Source organism: Myotis nattereri, assembly GCF_964212035.1.
Source record: "Myotis nattereri genome assembly, chromosome: 3".
Lineage (NCBI taxonomy): Eukaryota > Metazoa > Chordata > Mammalia > Chiroptera > Vespertilionidae > Myotis > Myotis nattereri.
Window position 1 is genome coordinate 203,627,608 of NC_138077.1, and position 13,385 is coordinate 203,640,992.

At 51.6% G+C, this 13,385-nt stretch overlaps 1 protein-coding gene across 1 annotated transcript in view; it reads left to right on the forward strand.

Annotated features, from left to right (window-relative positions):
- HSPG2 (heparan sulfate proteoglycan 2) overlaps positions 1 to 4,068 on the forward strand; it is a gene marked incomplete at its 5' end in the record, with an annotated part of 99,366 nt that extends 95,298 nt beyond the window's left edge. The window contains 7 exons of the mRNA XM_081086921.1: positions 43 to 99; positions 1,772 to 1,847; positions 1,939 to 2,017; positions 2,130 to 2,200; positions 2,376 to 2,459; positions 2,743 to 2,846; positions 2,960 to 4,068. Of these exons, the coding sequence (XP_080943047.1) occupies positions 43 to 99; positions 1,772 to 1,847; positions 1,939 to 2,017; positions 2,130 to 2,200; positions 2,376 to 2,459; positions 2,743 to 2,846; positions 2,960 to 3,132 (644 nt within the window). The 3' untranslated portion in view covers positions 3,133 to 4,068. The remainder of the gene's footprint in view (positions 1 to 42; positions 100 to 1,771; positions 1,848 to 1,938; positions 2,018 to 2,129; positions 2,201 to 2,375; positions 2,460 to 2,742; positions 2,847 to 2,959) is intronic.
- Between the last annotated feature and the right edge of the window lie 9,317 nt (positions 4,069 to 13,385).

A 13,385-nucleotide genomic window follows, 5' to 3' on the forward strand; every position in this document is an offset into this window, starting at 1 on the left:
CAGCGTCTGTGCCCACTGATGGGACCCTGCCTTTCTCCATAGGCTCTAGACATGGCACCGCGGAATCCGACTGGCATCTTGAAGGCAGTGGGGGCAACGGTACGTACTTTCCAGAGAAGCTGAGTGTACTTGTCTCCTAATTAGATTCGGGTCTCTCAGCTCCCTGTCCAGTTACTCCACACCTTTAATCCTGGCTCTAAACAGAACAGGTCCATGTGAGAGGCTCGCTGGGCACAAGTAAACTAAACAAGAGCAAAGAAAGCCACACAGAGCTGGGTCCTACCATCTTGAACATTCACAGGCACTGTGCTAGCTGCTTTATAGACATTATCTCATTTATCACTACTGAGATAGGTGGTGGTGTCGTGGGTCAGAGTGTAGACGGAAGCCAGCCTGCCTGGCTGTGTGAGTTTGTGTTTCCTCATGTGTACAATGGAGAGAAGTAACATCCTTCCACAAGGTTTGGGATAAAATATTGTGAGAGTAAAATTACTGAAAGTCTTTAAAATGCTTAGAACAACACCTGGTACCTGGTGGATATATGATGTTAGCTTTTATGAATATCATCTGTAAGTCATGGGATTGTTATAAGGATCCAGTTCAATGAAATTATGTTTACAGCTGGATGTGAAACTCCCTGCACAGTGATTGGCACGTAGTAGGTGCTCAGTAAATGTTAGCTGTTCTCCTCATCATTTGGTGGAGGGTGGCCAAGTATCCCCAACCCTTGCAGCTGCCAGGCCCACAGGGGCCAGCACTGGCCTGTGGGATGGGTCTGAGCAGGTAGGGCTGGGTGTTGGAGGTGCGCACAGTATGGATGTTAGAGCCAAAAGGTCCAGGTTACCATCCAGACTTCCTACTTCCTGGGCAAGTTACTCACCCCTGAGCCTGGCTTCCCATCTGGGAGATGGAAGGAACACAAAGTTCTGGATCTTTCAGGTGCCGTGGACTTAGGTGACCAACTGTCCCAGTTTCCTGGGGGCTGGGGGGTTTCCTGAGCTGTGGGACTTTCAGAGCTAAAACCAGGAAAAGGACTTAGCAACTAGGGATGGACCTATTGACTGTTTTAAAAAAAAAATGCAGCCAGGCTGGCGTGGCTCAGTGGTTGTGCATCAACCTATGTACCAGGAGGTCACGGTTTTATTCCCAGTCAGGGCGCATGCCTGGGGTGGGGGTTCAATCCCCGATAGTGTATGTACAGGAGGCAGCTGGTCAGTGATTCTCTTCCATCATTGATGTTTCTCTCTCTCCCCCTCTCCCTAATCAATAAAAATGTATTAAAATCAACAATCACAAAAATAGGAAACCAATTACACTGAAATAAGTTGATCAAAATGTTTTAAACTTTCTCAACTGTAACCTATGTGCTGCTTCATCAGCACATTAAATAAGATCTCGTGCTGGTCCTAACAGCTAACACAGTTCAATAAGCGTACACAGTGTTCTGAGATATTGGCACCGACTGCGATTCGAAAAGCAATCTCTTGGTGAGGAAGTCACAGGCCCTCCTGCTGCTCCTCCCCTTTGTTGCCTGCGCGCAGAACTAGAGAAACGGCTAGATCCAGCGAGACCACAGGGAACACAGAATCCTAGTGCTTCCTATCCAAGTCCACAGGCCCCTGAATTCTGTCCACGCCCCCTGGGTGTCCAGGGCCTGCAGGTTCAGGGCCCCCTGGTCCTACATGACGGGGTGGAGGTGGGGTCAGAGGACCCGGTGCGGGTGGACACTCGGAGCAGGTGAGCAGCTGTCCCATAGCCCCTTTCTCCCCAGATGCCCCAGGACAGTACGGAGCCTATTTCGACGACGGTGGCTTCCTAGCCCTCCCCAGCTATGTCTTCCCCAGGAGGTGAGACGGGGGTTGGGAGAGCCTGTGAGCCCGGGGAGGGGAGTGGGAACCTGGGACTTCCGCCCCCTCACCTATCCACCTACCCCCCCAGCCTGCCCAGGGTGCCTGAGACCATCCAGCTGGAAGTTCGGACCAGCACAGCCAGCGGCCTCCTGCTCTGGCAGGGCATGGTGAGTGTGGGCGTCCGGCAGGGCAGTGGGAAAGAAAAAGGCAGAGGCCACACCGTCAGGGGCCTCAGCTCTCCACGCTGGGGACCCCAGACACCCTGTGCTTCCCTGGCAGGAGATGGGAGAGGCCAGCCAAGGGAAGGACTTCATCAGTCTCGGGCTTCAGGATGGGCACCTTGTCTTCAGGTGGGTTCTCTCCCTTCCCTGGCGCCTCCCCCTCCCCCGCCCTCCCCATAGCTTCCCGTCTGCTCAGCTCACAGCTCTTCCCACAAGGAGCTGCAGCTCCCAGTGTCACCCCCACCCTCCCATACCCCCTCCTGTCCTGCCCACCTCACCCCTCCCTGGGCCTGTGTGACCGCAGCTACCAGCTGGGCAGCGGGGAGGCCCGCCTTGTCTCTGAGGACCCCATCAATGACGGCGAGTGGCATCGGGTGACAGCGCTGCGGTAAGGGAGCCCCCCCCCCGACACTGGGGAAGGGGCCCACCACGCTTCGGAGGCAGGCGGTGGGCTCTGGGGAGACAGCTTGAAGCACAGACTTCAGGGCAGGGCATGGAGGGGAAGCACCTACGGGTGGGTGAAACCTGGTGGGTGCTAGGAAGCTGGGGGTGCAGGTCTCTTATCTGGGGGAAGGGAAGGACTCTGGGTGCGGACTTCTCAAGTGTGTGGAAATGGGAGGGGCTCTTTGGGTCAGGAAGCGCGGAGGCCTGACCCAGCCCCGCCCCCACAGAGAGGGCCGGAGGGGCTCCATCCAGGTGGACGGTGAGGAGCTGGTCAGCGGCCAGTCCCCAGGCCCGAATGTGGCCGTCAACACCAAGGGCAGCATCTATGTCGGTGAGTCCTGGGCTGGGGCCTCGGTGCCAGAAGGGCGCCTGCAGATTCCAGCACACGCCCCCCTCTCCTCTGGGGCCCCTGGAGCTGACAGGTCCTGTCCTCTCCCCCCACAGGCGGAGCCCCCAACGTGGCCACACTGACCGGGGGCAGGTTCTCCTCAGGCATCATGGGCTGTCTCAGGAACCTGGTGCTGCACTCGGCCGGGCCGGGCGCCCCGCCCCCACAGCCCCTGGACCTGCAGCACAACGCCCAGGAGGGGGCCAGCACGCGGCCCTGCCCCTCATAGGCAGCTGCCTGCCCACAAGGACTCCTGGGCAGTGCCCCAGCCCCACATCGTCGAGTCTATTATTATTAATATTATTATTATGAATATTTTGTAAGAAACGGAGGCGATGCCACGCTTTGCTGCTACCGCCCTGGGCTGGACTGGAGGGTGGGCATGCCACCCCCCCACCCAAACACACCTGGGCAAAGCCGCAGGCTGGGGAACAGGGCAGGCTGGCTGGGAGCAGGTGCCTCAGAGGGGCAGGCATGGTGGCTGAGTGGCCTCAGAAGTGCCCCCACGGCAGAGCCAGGCCACCCGTGTCTGCAGCCCTTGTCCCTACAAGAGCCAACCATGGCGTACAGCCTGGGTCCTCCCCAGCCACTAGGAGCAGAGGGCGTCGCAATGGCCTTTGCCACCCTCCTCTGGGTAGCAAAAGCTCTTTAGTGCCAACTGTGGAGCAAAAGGCAGCTCACCCCTGGACAGGCAGCCCCCACCCCATTAGCCCATGTCCCCGCCCCCCTCCACCTTCACCTCTGCCTGACCAGCTGGTCTGCATCCCCCCACCCAACACCTAGCCCAGGGCCCCCGCCCTCAGGGGCTACAGGGAAACTCCACCCCAGCTCCTACCAGGAGCTGCTGCAGCCCGAGCCCAGCCCTGAGAGGGCCACATCCCCCCACTCACCTGGAAGTGAAGGCCCAAGGGATATGGGGGGAGGAGGGTGTTGGTTGGAAAGAGCGAGTGCCTTGGGTGGGGGAAGCCAGGACTCATGACGGAGCGACAGCAAGGGGCCATGGCACCCCTGCCCCCTCTGTGGGAACCTGAGGGCCCAGCTGGGGACAAGCGCCCGCCCCACCAGTAGCTCCCCAGATGTTGGGTCAGGACGCCTGGCCTCTGTCCAGAAGGGCCCTCCTGTGGTCTTTGTCTTGATCTTTCTTAATAAACGGTGCTATCCCCGCCAGGGCGGTCCCCTGTGTCGTTGACTAGGGCTTCACCTGTGGAACTTGAGGGTGCACCAGAGCAGGGCAGGTGAGGCCTGGGGGTGAGTCAGGGAAGCTTCAGGTGAGCGAGGCCCCTGCTCCCTGCCCTGGGCACGGAGGTCCTGCCCTTCACAGATCCAGCAGAGTGCCAGCCACCACACGAGCTATGGGGCCGGTCACCTCCTGTGGCCTTCCCCACAACCCTGGGAGGCAGGGATCGTCCGTTTTCCAGAGGAGCAGACTGAGTCTCAGAGGGTTATGTGACCTGCCCAAGGTCAGACAGTCCTCGGGGGGGTGGGGACAGACCCAGGGTCTGTCCGACCCCAGAGCCCACTGTCCGTCCTCTGAAGCCGCAGCCTCTCTATGCATGGCCTCCCTGACCCTGGAAGGCTGTCCTTCTCGGCCGCAGTCCACCAGGGGCCACCTGGCCAGGACCTGTGTGACAGATGGTGCAGCTAAAGCAGAGGCCACGGGCACCAGCCCTCCGGGCCAGCTGGCTGGAGGAGCAGCAGCACCAGAGGAGGCCAGCGGAGTCCAGGAGCAGCGAGGAGGCCAGCGCCACCTTCTGTAGCCGGGGACCTGCAGGAGGAAAGGGAGAGTCCACTCAGGTCTCAGCCTGGCCTGCTCCCCCGGTTCCCTACACCTGGAGGAGTGGGGACAGGTGGTAACAAGACCATCTTCCTTCTGCAGCTGCATCCTGTTGTGCAGGGCCCCGGCCCGCTGGGGGACTGCTCCCAGCTGCACTCTGGAGGGGGCCTGCTGACCCGAGAGCTGGGGAGACAGTGGGGGCCTGGAGGTGTCAGCCTCTGTACTCCCCTCCTGGCTGGGCATCAGAGAGGGACCTGAGTGGGAAATAACAGAGCTAACACAGAACTGGGCTCCTAAGACATGGCTATGTCTCCTTTAGTCCTTTCCAAACCTGTTTGTTACAATTAGTATTTCCATTGTAAGCTAGTAGATCAAGGAAGGGCGGCTAAGTCATTTGCCAGGTCACACAGCTGGAGTGATAGGGGCGGACTCGAACTCATGCAGTCCAGCTCCAGGGCCTGGAGTTTATGAATGGAGCTACTTCTCGGGAAGGAGGATGTGCACACATTCAGCGTTCTCTGTGCACCCAACACCGTGCTCAGTGTTAGGCCCTGTACCTATGGCGTTTCACTTAAAGTTTGTAACAACTCTGAAAAGTGAGGTTTATCACCCCATTTCACAGATAAGGAAGCTGAGGCATGGAGGTTCATTCCTCTCATTTAACTCATATTTCTCGAGCATCTCCTACTATGCCCTAGGGACTGGGGATACAACAGTGAGCAAAACGGACAAAAATGTCTTCATGGAACTGGCAGTTCAGTGTGAGAAGACACAAAGGAAATGATGTCAAATGGAGATAAAATTAAGCAGGGAAAAGGGACAGGCATGTTCGCTCAGAGCAGGGCTGCTTTTTTTTTAAGGTTGTGATGTTTACCACAATAAACCATTAACCGTTTTGTAAGTGTACCGTTGAGTGGTGTTAAGCACATTCACATTGCTGTGCAGCCATCACCATCATCCATCTCCAGAGCTCTTCATCTTGCAAAACTAAGACTCTGTCCCCATTAGATACTAATTCCCTCTTCTCTTCCTCCCCCCTCCCCCCATGTCTCAGAAGTGGAATCATACAGCATTTATCCTTTTCTGTTTAGCCTATTTCAATGAGCAGAGTGTCTTCAAGGTTTCAGACATGTTGAAATTTCCTTTTTAGGGCTGAATAATATCCCATTGTGTGGCCACATCACATTTTGTTTATCCATTCACCTGTCCGTGGACACAGCGTTGCTTTTTTTAAAATTAAGGGGTCAGGAGAGAGCTCATTAAGAGTGAGGGTTAAGAAGAGACCCGTAGCCCTAGCTGGTTTGGCTCAGAGGATAGAGCGATGGCCTGCGGACTGAAGGGTCCCGGATTCGATTCCAGTCAAGGGCACATGCCTGGATTGTGGGCTTGATTCCCAATGTAGGGCATGCAGGAGGCAGCCGATCAATGATTCTGTCATCGCTGATGTTTCTATCTCTCTCTCCCTTCTCTCTGAAATCAATAAAGAAATATATATACTTAAAAAAGAGTCACACAACAGCTGTGGATCAGGAGTTCAGTTTTGGGCCAAGTTAAGTTTGAGATGCCACCTACACACCCACATGGAGATGAGCAGGGAGGTGGTTATATAACTAGAGTTCAAAGACATTCCAGCTGGTATGCGTTCTGAAGGAGACCACTGAGGGAATGAGTGTGGAGGATGGAAGAGGAGCGGATGTAGGGACTGGGCCTGATGGCACAAAGCACAGAGCGACAGGGAGGTGGCGAGGAACCTGCCAAGGGGACTGAGGAGGGAGTGTGCGGGGACCCGGGAAGCTGGATTCCACTCCGCCAGCTGCTTTTTTGTAGTAAACAACCTGTTCAGCCATGTATGCCAGCCCTGTTGGGGGCAAGGGCACCTCCAGATTCTCAGAAGGATACTCCTGAGTGACCTGGTCTCCCTGGACTTAGAGGTCATTCCTGGTTATGTCATCACTGACTCTAACTTGGAGCCGTTGAGTCATTTCTCCTCCCTAGGCCCATTTCCCCATCTGTGAAATGTGTGTCAGACTGGATCAGTGGTTTTCAGAGTGTCTTTTTTAAAAAATATATATTTTTTTGATTTTTTACAGCGAGGAAGGGAGATCGATAGAGAGTTAGAAACATCGATGAGAGAGGAACATCGATCAGCTGCCTCCTGCACACCTCCCCACTGGGGATGTGCCCGTAACCAAGGTACATGCCCTTGACCAGAATTGAACCAGGGACCCTTTGGTCCGCAGGCTGACGCTCTATCCACTGAGCAAAACTGGTCAGGGCCAGAGTAAGTCTTGAAAATAAAAAAAAGAAAAGAAAAAAGAGCCCTAACTGGTTTGGCTCAGTGGATAGAGCGTCGGACTGCGGACTCAAGGGTCCCAGGTTGGATTCCGGTCAAGGGCGTGTACCTTGGTTGCGGGCACATCCCCAGTAGTGGGTGTGCAGGAGGCAGCTGATCGATGTTTCTCTCTCATCGATGTTTTTAACTCTCTATCCCTCTCCCTTCCTCTCTGTAAAAAAATCAATAAAATATATTTAAAAGAAAAAAGAGCCCTAGCTGGTTTGGCTCAGTGGATAGAGTGTCGGCCGGTAGACTGAAGGGTCCTGGGTTCAGTTCCAGTCAAGGGCACATGGCTGGGTGCGGGCTCGGTCCCCAGTGTGGGGTGTGCAGGAAGCAGCCAAAATGGATGATGTTTCTCTCTCATTGATGTTTCTATCTCTCCCTCTCGGTCCCTCTCTGAAATCAATAAAAAATTTAAAAAAGAAAGAAAGAAAAAAAGTAAGTCTTGAGAGTCAAAGCCAGGTTCCTCACTGGGACACGGGGCCCATCCTGTCCACTCAAACAGAGCATCTCTCCTTTAATGTCTTGGGCCTCTGGGCTTCTTTAGGAAGAGCTTCCAGCACTAAAATATCATTTGAGCCCGGCCGGTGTGGCTCAGTTGTTGAGCATCGACCTATGAACCAGGAGGTCACGGTTCAATTCCTGGTCAGGGCACATGCCCGGGTTTCGGGCTCCATCCCCAGGAGGGGATGTGCAGGAGGCACCCAGTCAATGATTCTCTTTCATCACTGACATTTCTATCTCTCCTTCTCCCTCTCCCTTCCTCTCTGAAGTCAATTTAAAAAATTTTTTTTTCTTTAAAAAATATTTGAAAGCAGCTGGATTAGATAATCTCTCATGTCATTCTGGCTCTAACTTGCTCTGATCCTCAGGTACTCTGTGGGCTGTGTGCACAGTTTTTCTAAAGCGATTCCCCACTACTGTGCTTCCCCTTATTCTCTTCTGCCATGCCCCCGCCTCCGGCCTCCCCACCGAGGCCCTGCCCTGGGGAAGGGGAGCTGGGCCCCAGCTTCCCTCCTAGCTGCTCAGCAGGGCCCAGGCTGCACCCCGTCACTGACCTCTGCAGTTGGCTGGTGGTCAGGAAGCCTGGTCACTGCTGTTGCCACAGTTGTCCATGCCCCAGATATTGCACACCAGACTCAGGGGGATGCATGTTATGAGGAACGTGGGCTAGCCCATAGCAAGCAGGATGGGTGGTCCTATAGTGAGAGAATGTGGGAGGTGAGAGGAGGCTGGTTCCATGTGCATGCAGACTCGAGAGTCCTAACTAGGCCCCTCTGCTGATAGAGGAGAGGCGTGTGAACATGAGTGTGAGTTGTGTGGAAGTGTGCAAGGTGGTACTGTGAGTGTATGAGGTGTGTGATGTGAATTCCATGTGTATGAGGTGTGAGTTGTGTACATGTACAGTGTGAGTGAGTGGGTGTGAGTGTGTGGGAGCATGTGTGTCTGGTATGGGCAGCCATGGAAGCCAGATTTATGGGGAAAGCTCTTTGAGTCTGGAATGTCCCTTACCGTGACTACGCCCAACGCCGCCACCACTCACCACCTCCTTCCCTCTCTTAGGACCCAATCCCCTCCATCTTCTAGTGCTCCCAGTGCCCTATTGGTAGCCCAGGGCCGCAGTTACCCTAGCTTGGAGGCCCCGTCCTGGCCAACAGCCCTAACCCACCCAAAAGGAAAGAGGTGACTTCTCCCACGAAGTCCACGCAGGGCTGGCGACCTCTGGTGACCAGGCGCAGGCCGAGGAACTCCCCCTTGGACTTCACCTGGCCCAGGATGGTCAGGGCCTTTGCACTCCCAGCTCCCTCCACCTGGGGTGCTCTTGCTCTATAGCTTTCCATGGCTGGCTTCTTTGGGTCATTCAGGTCTCAGGTCACATGTCACCTCCTCAGACCACACTTCTCAATCTGAATTAGCACTCTCCCTCCTGTCACTCAATCACATCTACCCAAATTTATTCCATCAGCACTCACTGGAATTATTTTGCTTATTTTTATCTTGTATGTATTGCCTGTTGGCCTCCACTAAAATTGCATTCTGTAACTGTCTTTTTGATCTCTGAACCCCTAGAGAAACTGGACAACCAATGGGTCCGGACTGCCTATCACTACTTGAGCCAATTAAGCAGAGACAGGGTTGAGTCATATATGAGTATTTATTCCAATACTGCTGGCAACCGGGAGAGCAGCAGGCCATCCACAAAATCTGCCCGGCAACCCCCGATAAACCAGCTGCTTATATGGGGTAGGACAAAGGGAATAAGAATGGATATGCATTGCAAATACGTTCTTCCATGAAGCAGGCTCTTTTCACTTTGTTGCTGGTTTCTTTTGCTGGGCAGAAGCTTTTTATTTTGATGTAGTCCCATTGGTTTATTTTCTCTTTAGTTTCCTTTGCCCTAGGACCGTGGTCGGCAAACTGCGGCTTGCGAGCCACATGCGGCTCTTTGGCCCCTCGAGTGTGGCTCTTCCACAAAATACCACGTGCGGGCGCGCACATACAGTGCGATTGAAACTTTGTGGCCCATGCGCAGAAGTCGGTATTTTAAGGAAGAGCCACACTCAAGGGGCCAAAGAGCCGCACGTGGCTCACGAGCCGCAGTTTGCCGACCACTGCCCTAGGAGATGTATCAGTAAATATATTGCTATATATTTGAGATGTTTGTGATTGTGCTGCCTATGGTTTCTTCTAAGATTTTTATGGTTTCACAACTTACTTTAGGTCTTTTGTCTATTTTGAGTTTATTCTTGTGTATGGTAGAAGTTGGTGGTCTAGTTTCATTTTTTTGCATGCACCTTTCCAATTTTCCCAACACCATTTATTTGAAGAGACTGCCTTTACTCCATTGCAGCTCTAGCCTTCTTTGTCAGATATTAACTGAGCATAACGGTTCGGGTCAATTTCTGGGGCCTCTATTCTGTTCCACTGATCTACATGCCTGTTCTTGTGCCAGTACCACGCTGTTTAGTGTATAGTGCAGGGGTGGGCAAACTTTTTGACTCGAGGGCCACAATGGGTTCTTAAACTGGACCGGAGGGCCGGAACAAAAGCATGGATGGAGTGTTTGTGTGAACTAATATAAATTCAAAGTAAACTTCATTACATAAAAGGGTACGGTCTTTTTTTTCAATAGTTTTATTCATTTCAAACGGTCCGGATCCGGCCCGCGGGCCGTAGTTTGCCCACGGCTGGTATAGTGGCTCTGTAGTATTACTTGATATCTGGTATTGTGATTCCTCCAACTTTGTTCTTTCTCAAGATTGCTGCAGCTATTAGAGGTCATTTTTGGTTTCATATAAATTTTTGGAGTGTTTGTTCTAGATCTGTGAAATATGTCATTGGTATTTTAGTCAGGATTACACTGAATCTATTATATGGGGTAGGACGATGATATGGGGTTTGCCAATGATACAATCTATGTATCATTTTCCAATGATACATCTGATAAGGGATTAACTTCCAAGATATATAAGGAGCTCATACAACTTAACAAAAGAAAGACAATTATCCCAATGAAAAAATGGGCAAAGAGCCTGATTGATGTGCATGGCTCAGTGGTTGAGCATAGACCTATGAACCAGGAGGTCAGGGTTCGATTCCCAGTCAGGGCACATGCCTGGGGTGTGGGCTCAATCCCGTATGGGGTGTGCAGGAGGCAGCTGATCAATGATTCTCTCATCTTTGGTTTTCTATCTCTCCATCTCCCTTCCTCTCTGAAATCAATAAAAATATATTTTAAAAAAAGAAAAAAAAAAAGAAAGAAGGAACTCTTACCATTTGCAACAGCATGAATGGACCTGGAGAGTATTATGCTAAGGGAAATAAGCCAGTCAAAGAAAGGCAAGTATCACATGATCTCATTCATATGTGGAATCTAATGAACAAATTAAACTGATGAACAAAATAGATCGAGAGACATAGAACAATGGGACAGACTGAGGAATTTCAAGGGGAGGTGGGGATGGGGAGGCAGGTGGGGGAAGATAACTGGGAAATTTGTCTGCAGAGCCCAAGGACACAGACAATAGTGTGGTGAGGCCTGGGAGGGGCGGGTGCTGGGTGGAGGGGGTCAATGGGGAAACAACAACAAAAAACCCAAAGGGGACATCTGTAATTCTATCAACAATAAAGATAAGTTAAAAAATAAAAGAATGAGCCGTAACTGGTTTGGCTCAGTGAATAGAGCGTTTGGCCTGCGGACTGAAAGGCCCCAGGTTCGATTCCGGTCAAGGGCATGTACCTTGGTTGCGGGCACATCCCCAGTGGGGGGTGTGCAGGAGGCAGCTGATCAATGTTTCTCTCTCATTGATGTTTCTAACTCTCTATCCCTCTCCCTTCTTCTCTGTAAAAAATCAAAATACATGGGGAAAAAAAATAAAAGAATGAGGCTCTGGCTGGGTAGTTCAGTTGGTTAGAGTATTGTGATAGGCCAAGCTTTCAGGTTCAATTCCTGGTCAGGGCACATACAAGAAGCAACCAATGAATGCATACATAAGTGAAATAACAAAACATTAGCTCGCTCTCTCTCTCTAAAATTAATAAATAAAATAAAGATGTATGGACAACATTTAAAAAAATAAATAAATAAAAGAATGGGTATTACAGGCCTGGGGAAGTAGGCAAAAGGAATAAAAATGGGTATAATGATTACAGATTATAGGCAATTTGGGCTGGGACTAGACTCTATTATTCGGGTAATACGGTTGTTAATCTTTCAATGATAATAGGCAGTTCTTGAATGAGAATTGACCACATTCCAAGGTTGACTCCCAGGGGCAAGTCAACTCCCAGGCCCCAGGGGCTAGGTTGACTCCCAGGTCCCAGGGCGTACAACTAACTCCCAGGCAGGTTAGAATGTGCTTTCTTTACTCAGAACAAAGCAATCAGGTTAACAGAGCATGCCCAGTGTCTGGCACAGAGCAGTTATCCAATAAATAAGAATAAGTGTGTGGCCCTAGCCAGTTTTGCTTAGTGGACAGAGCTGTGACATTGTGATTTATAAGAAATATATATTTGGTCTTTCTCCATTCCTACCACAAAACTCCTAAAACCCTTGGAATTTCTGAAGCGATTAGAGAATTTGTAAAGAATTATAAATGTATTAGATCATCTGGAAATTTGATGGGCTCAGCCCCAAAATAGCACTAGCCAAAAGGTGTCTTTTGCTATTCATAGCAAACCCCTTTCATAAATATATTTTTAATTTCAGAGAGAGGAAGAGAAGCATCAATAATGAGAATCATTGATCAGCCGCCTCCTGCACGCCCCTTACTGGGAAAGGAACATGCAACCTGGGCATGAGCCCCGGCCGGGAATTGAGCTGTGACCTCCTGGTTCACAGGTCAAACCTCACCCACTGAGCCACACTGGCCGGGCTCATAACAAGCCCCTTTCAATCACAGGAGTTTATGGTAATGGGTTGACTTCAGGAAAGCCCCTTAGGTAACCTGAGAATGTGGGAGCTGGTTGCTAGAAGAACCAACCATAGTTAGAGGACTGGAACCTTCAGGGAGGGGAGGGAAAGGGGCTAGAAACTGAGTCCAGTCACCAATGGCCAATGATTGAATCAATTAAGCCTGTGTAATGAAACCCCAAAACCCAAAGGACAGGGTTCCGAGAGCTTCCTGGTTGGTAAGCTGTGAAGGTGCTGGGTGGGTGATGCCCCCAAAGAGGGTGTGGAAACTGTGTCCCTTCTCGCATGCCTTACCCAATGCCTCTCCTCCAACCGGCTGCTCCTGAGTTTGATCCTTTTATAATAAATTGATAATCAGTAGTTAAAATGTTTCACTCTAGCAAATTAATTTAACCCAAGTGTGTGGGGAGGGGCTGTGGGAACCTCCAAATGACAAGCAGTTGGTCCAAAGCACCGTGAGGACCTGGACGTGCAACTGATAGCTGAAGGGTGTGCGCGCGCAGTCGTATTAGCCTGAATCCCTACCCTGTGTGATCTGATGCCGTCTCCAGGTAGGCAGTGTCTGAGTTAAATTGTAGGGCACCCACGTGGTATCACAGAATTGCTGGATGAGTGGAAAACTCACAGAAGTGTAAGAGTGGAGTATTGAGAATACAGGAGACACATAGGAATGAGCTTTTCCTTTACACCATCCTTTAGATGAGAAAACCAATAGAAGAGGAGGGGGTGGCCAAGAAGATTGCGGAGCAGCCACTGACGGAAGTGGAAAACCAGGAGGGACGCTGCTCAGAAACGGGGAAGGACACGTCTAGATAGCGAGAGGGGTCATCTGTGCTGGTGACTGCAGAGCTGAGGACAGAGAGGCCACTGGCTTTGGCAGGAGGGAAATCATGGGAACCTCCTTCATAAAAGCAGCTAGAGAGGAGTGCTAAGGTCACAGGCCAGATTGGAGTAGGTGGA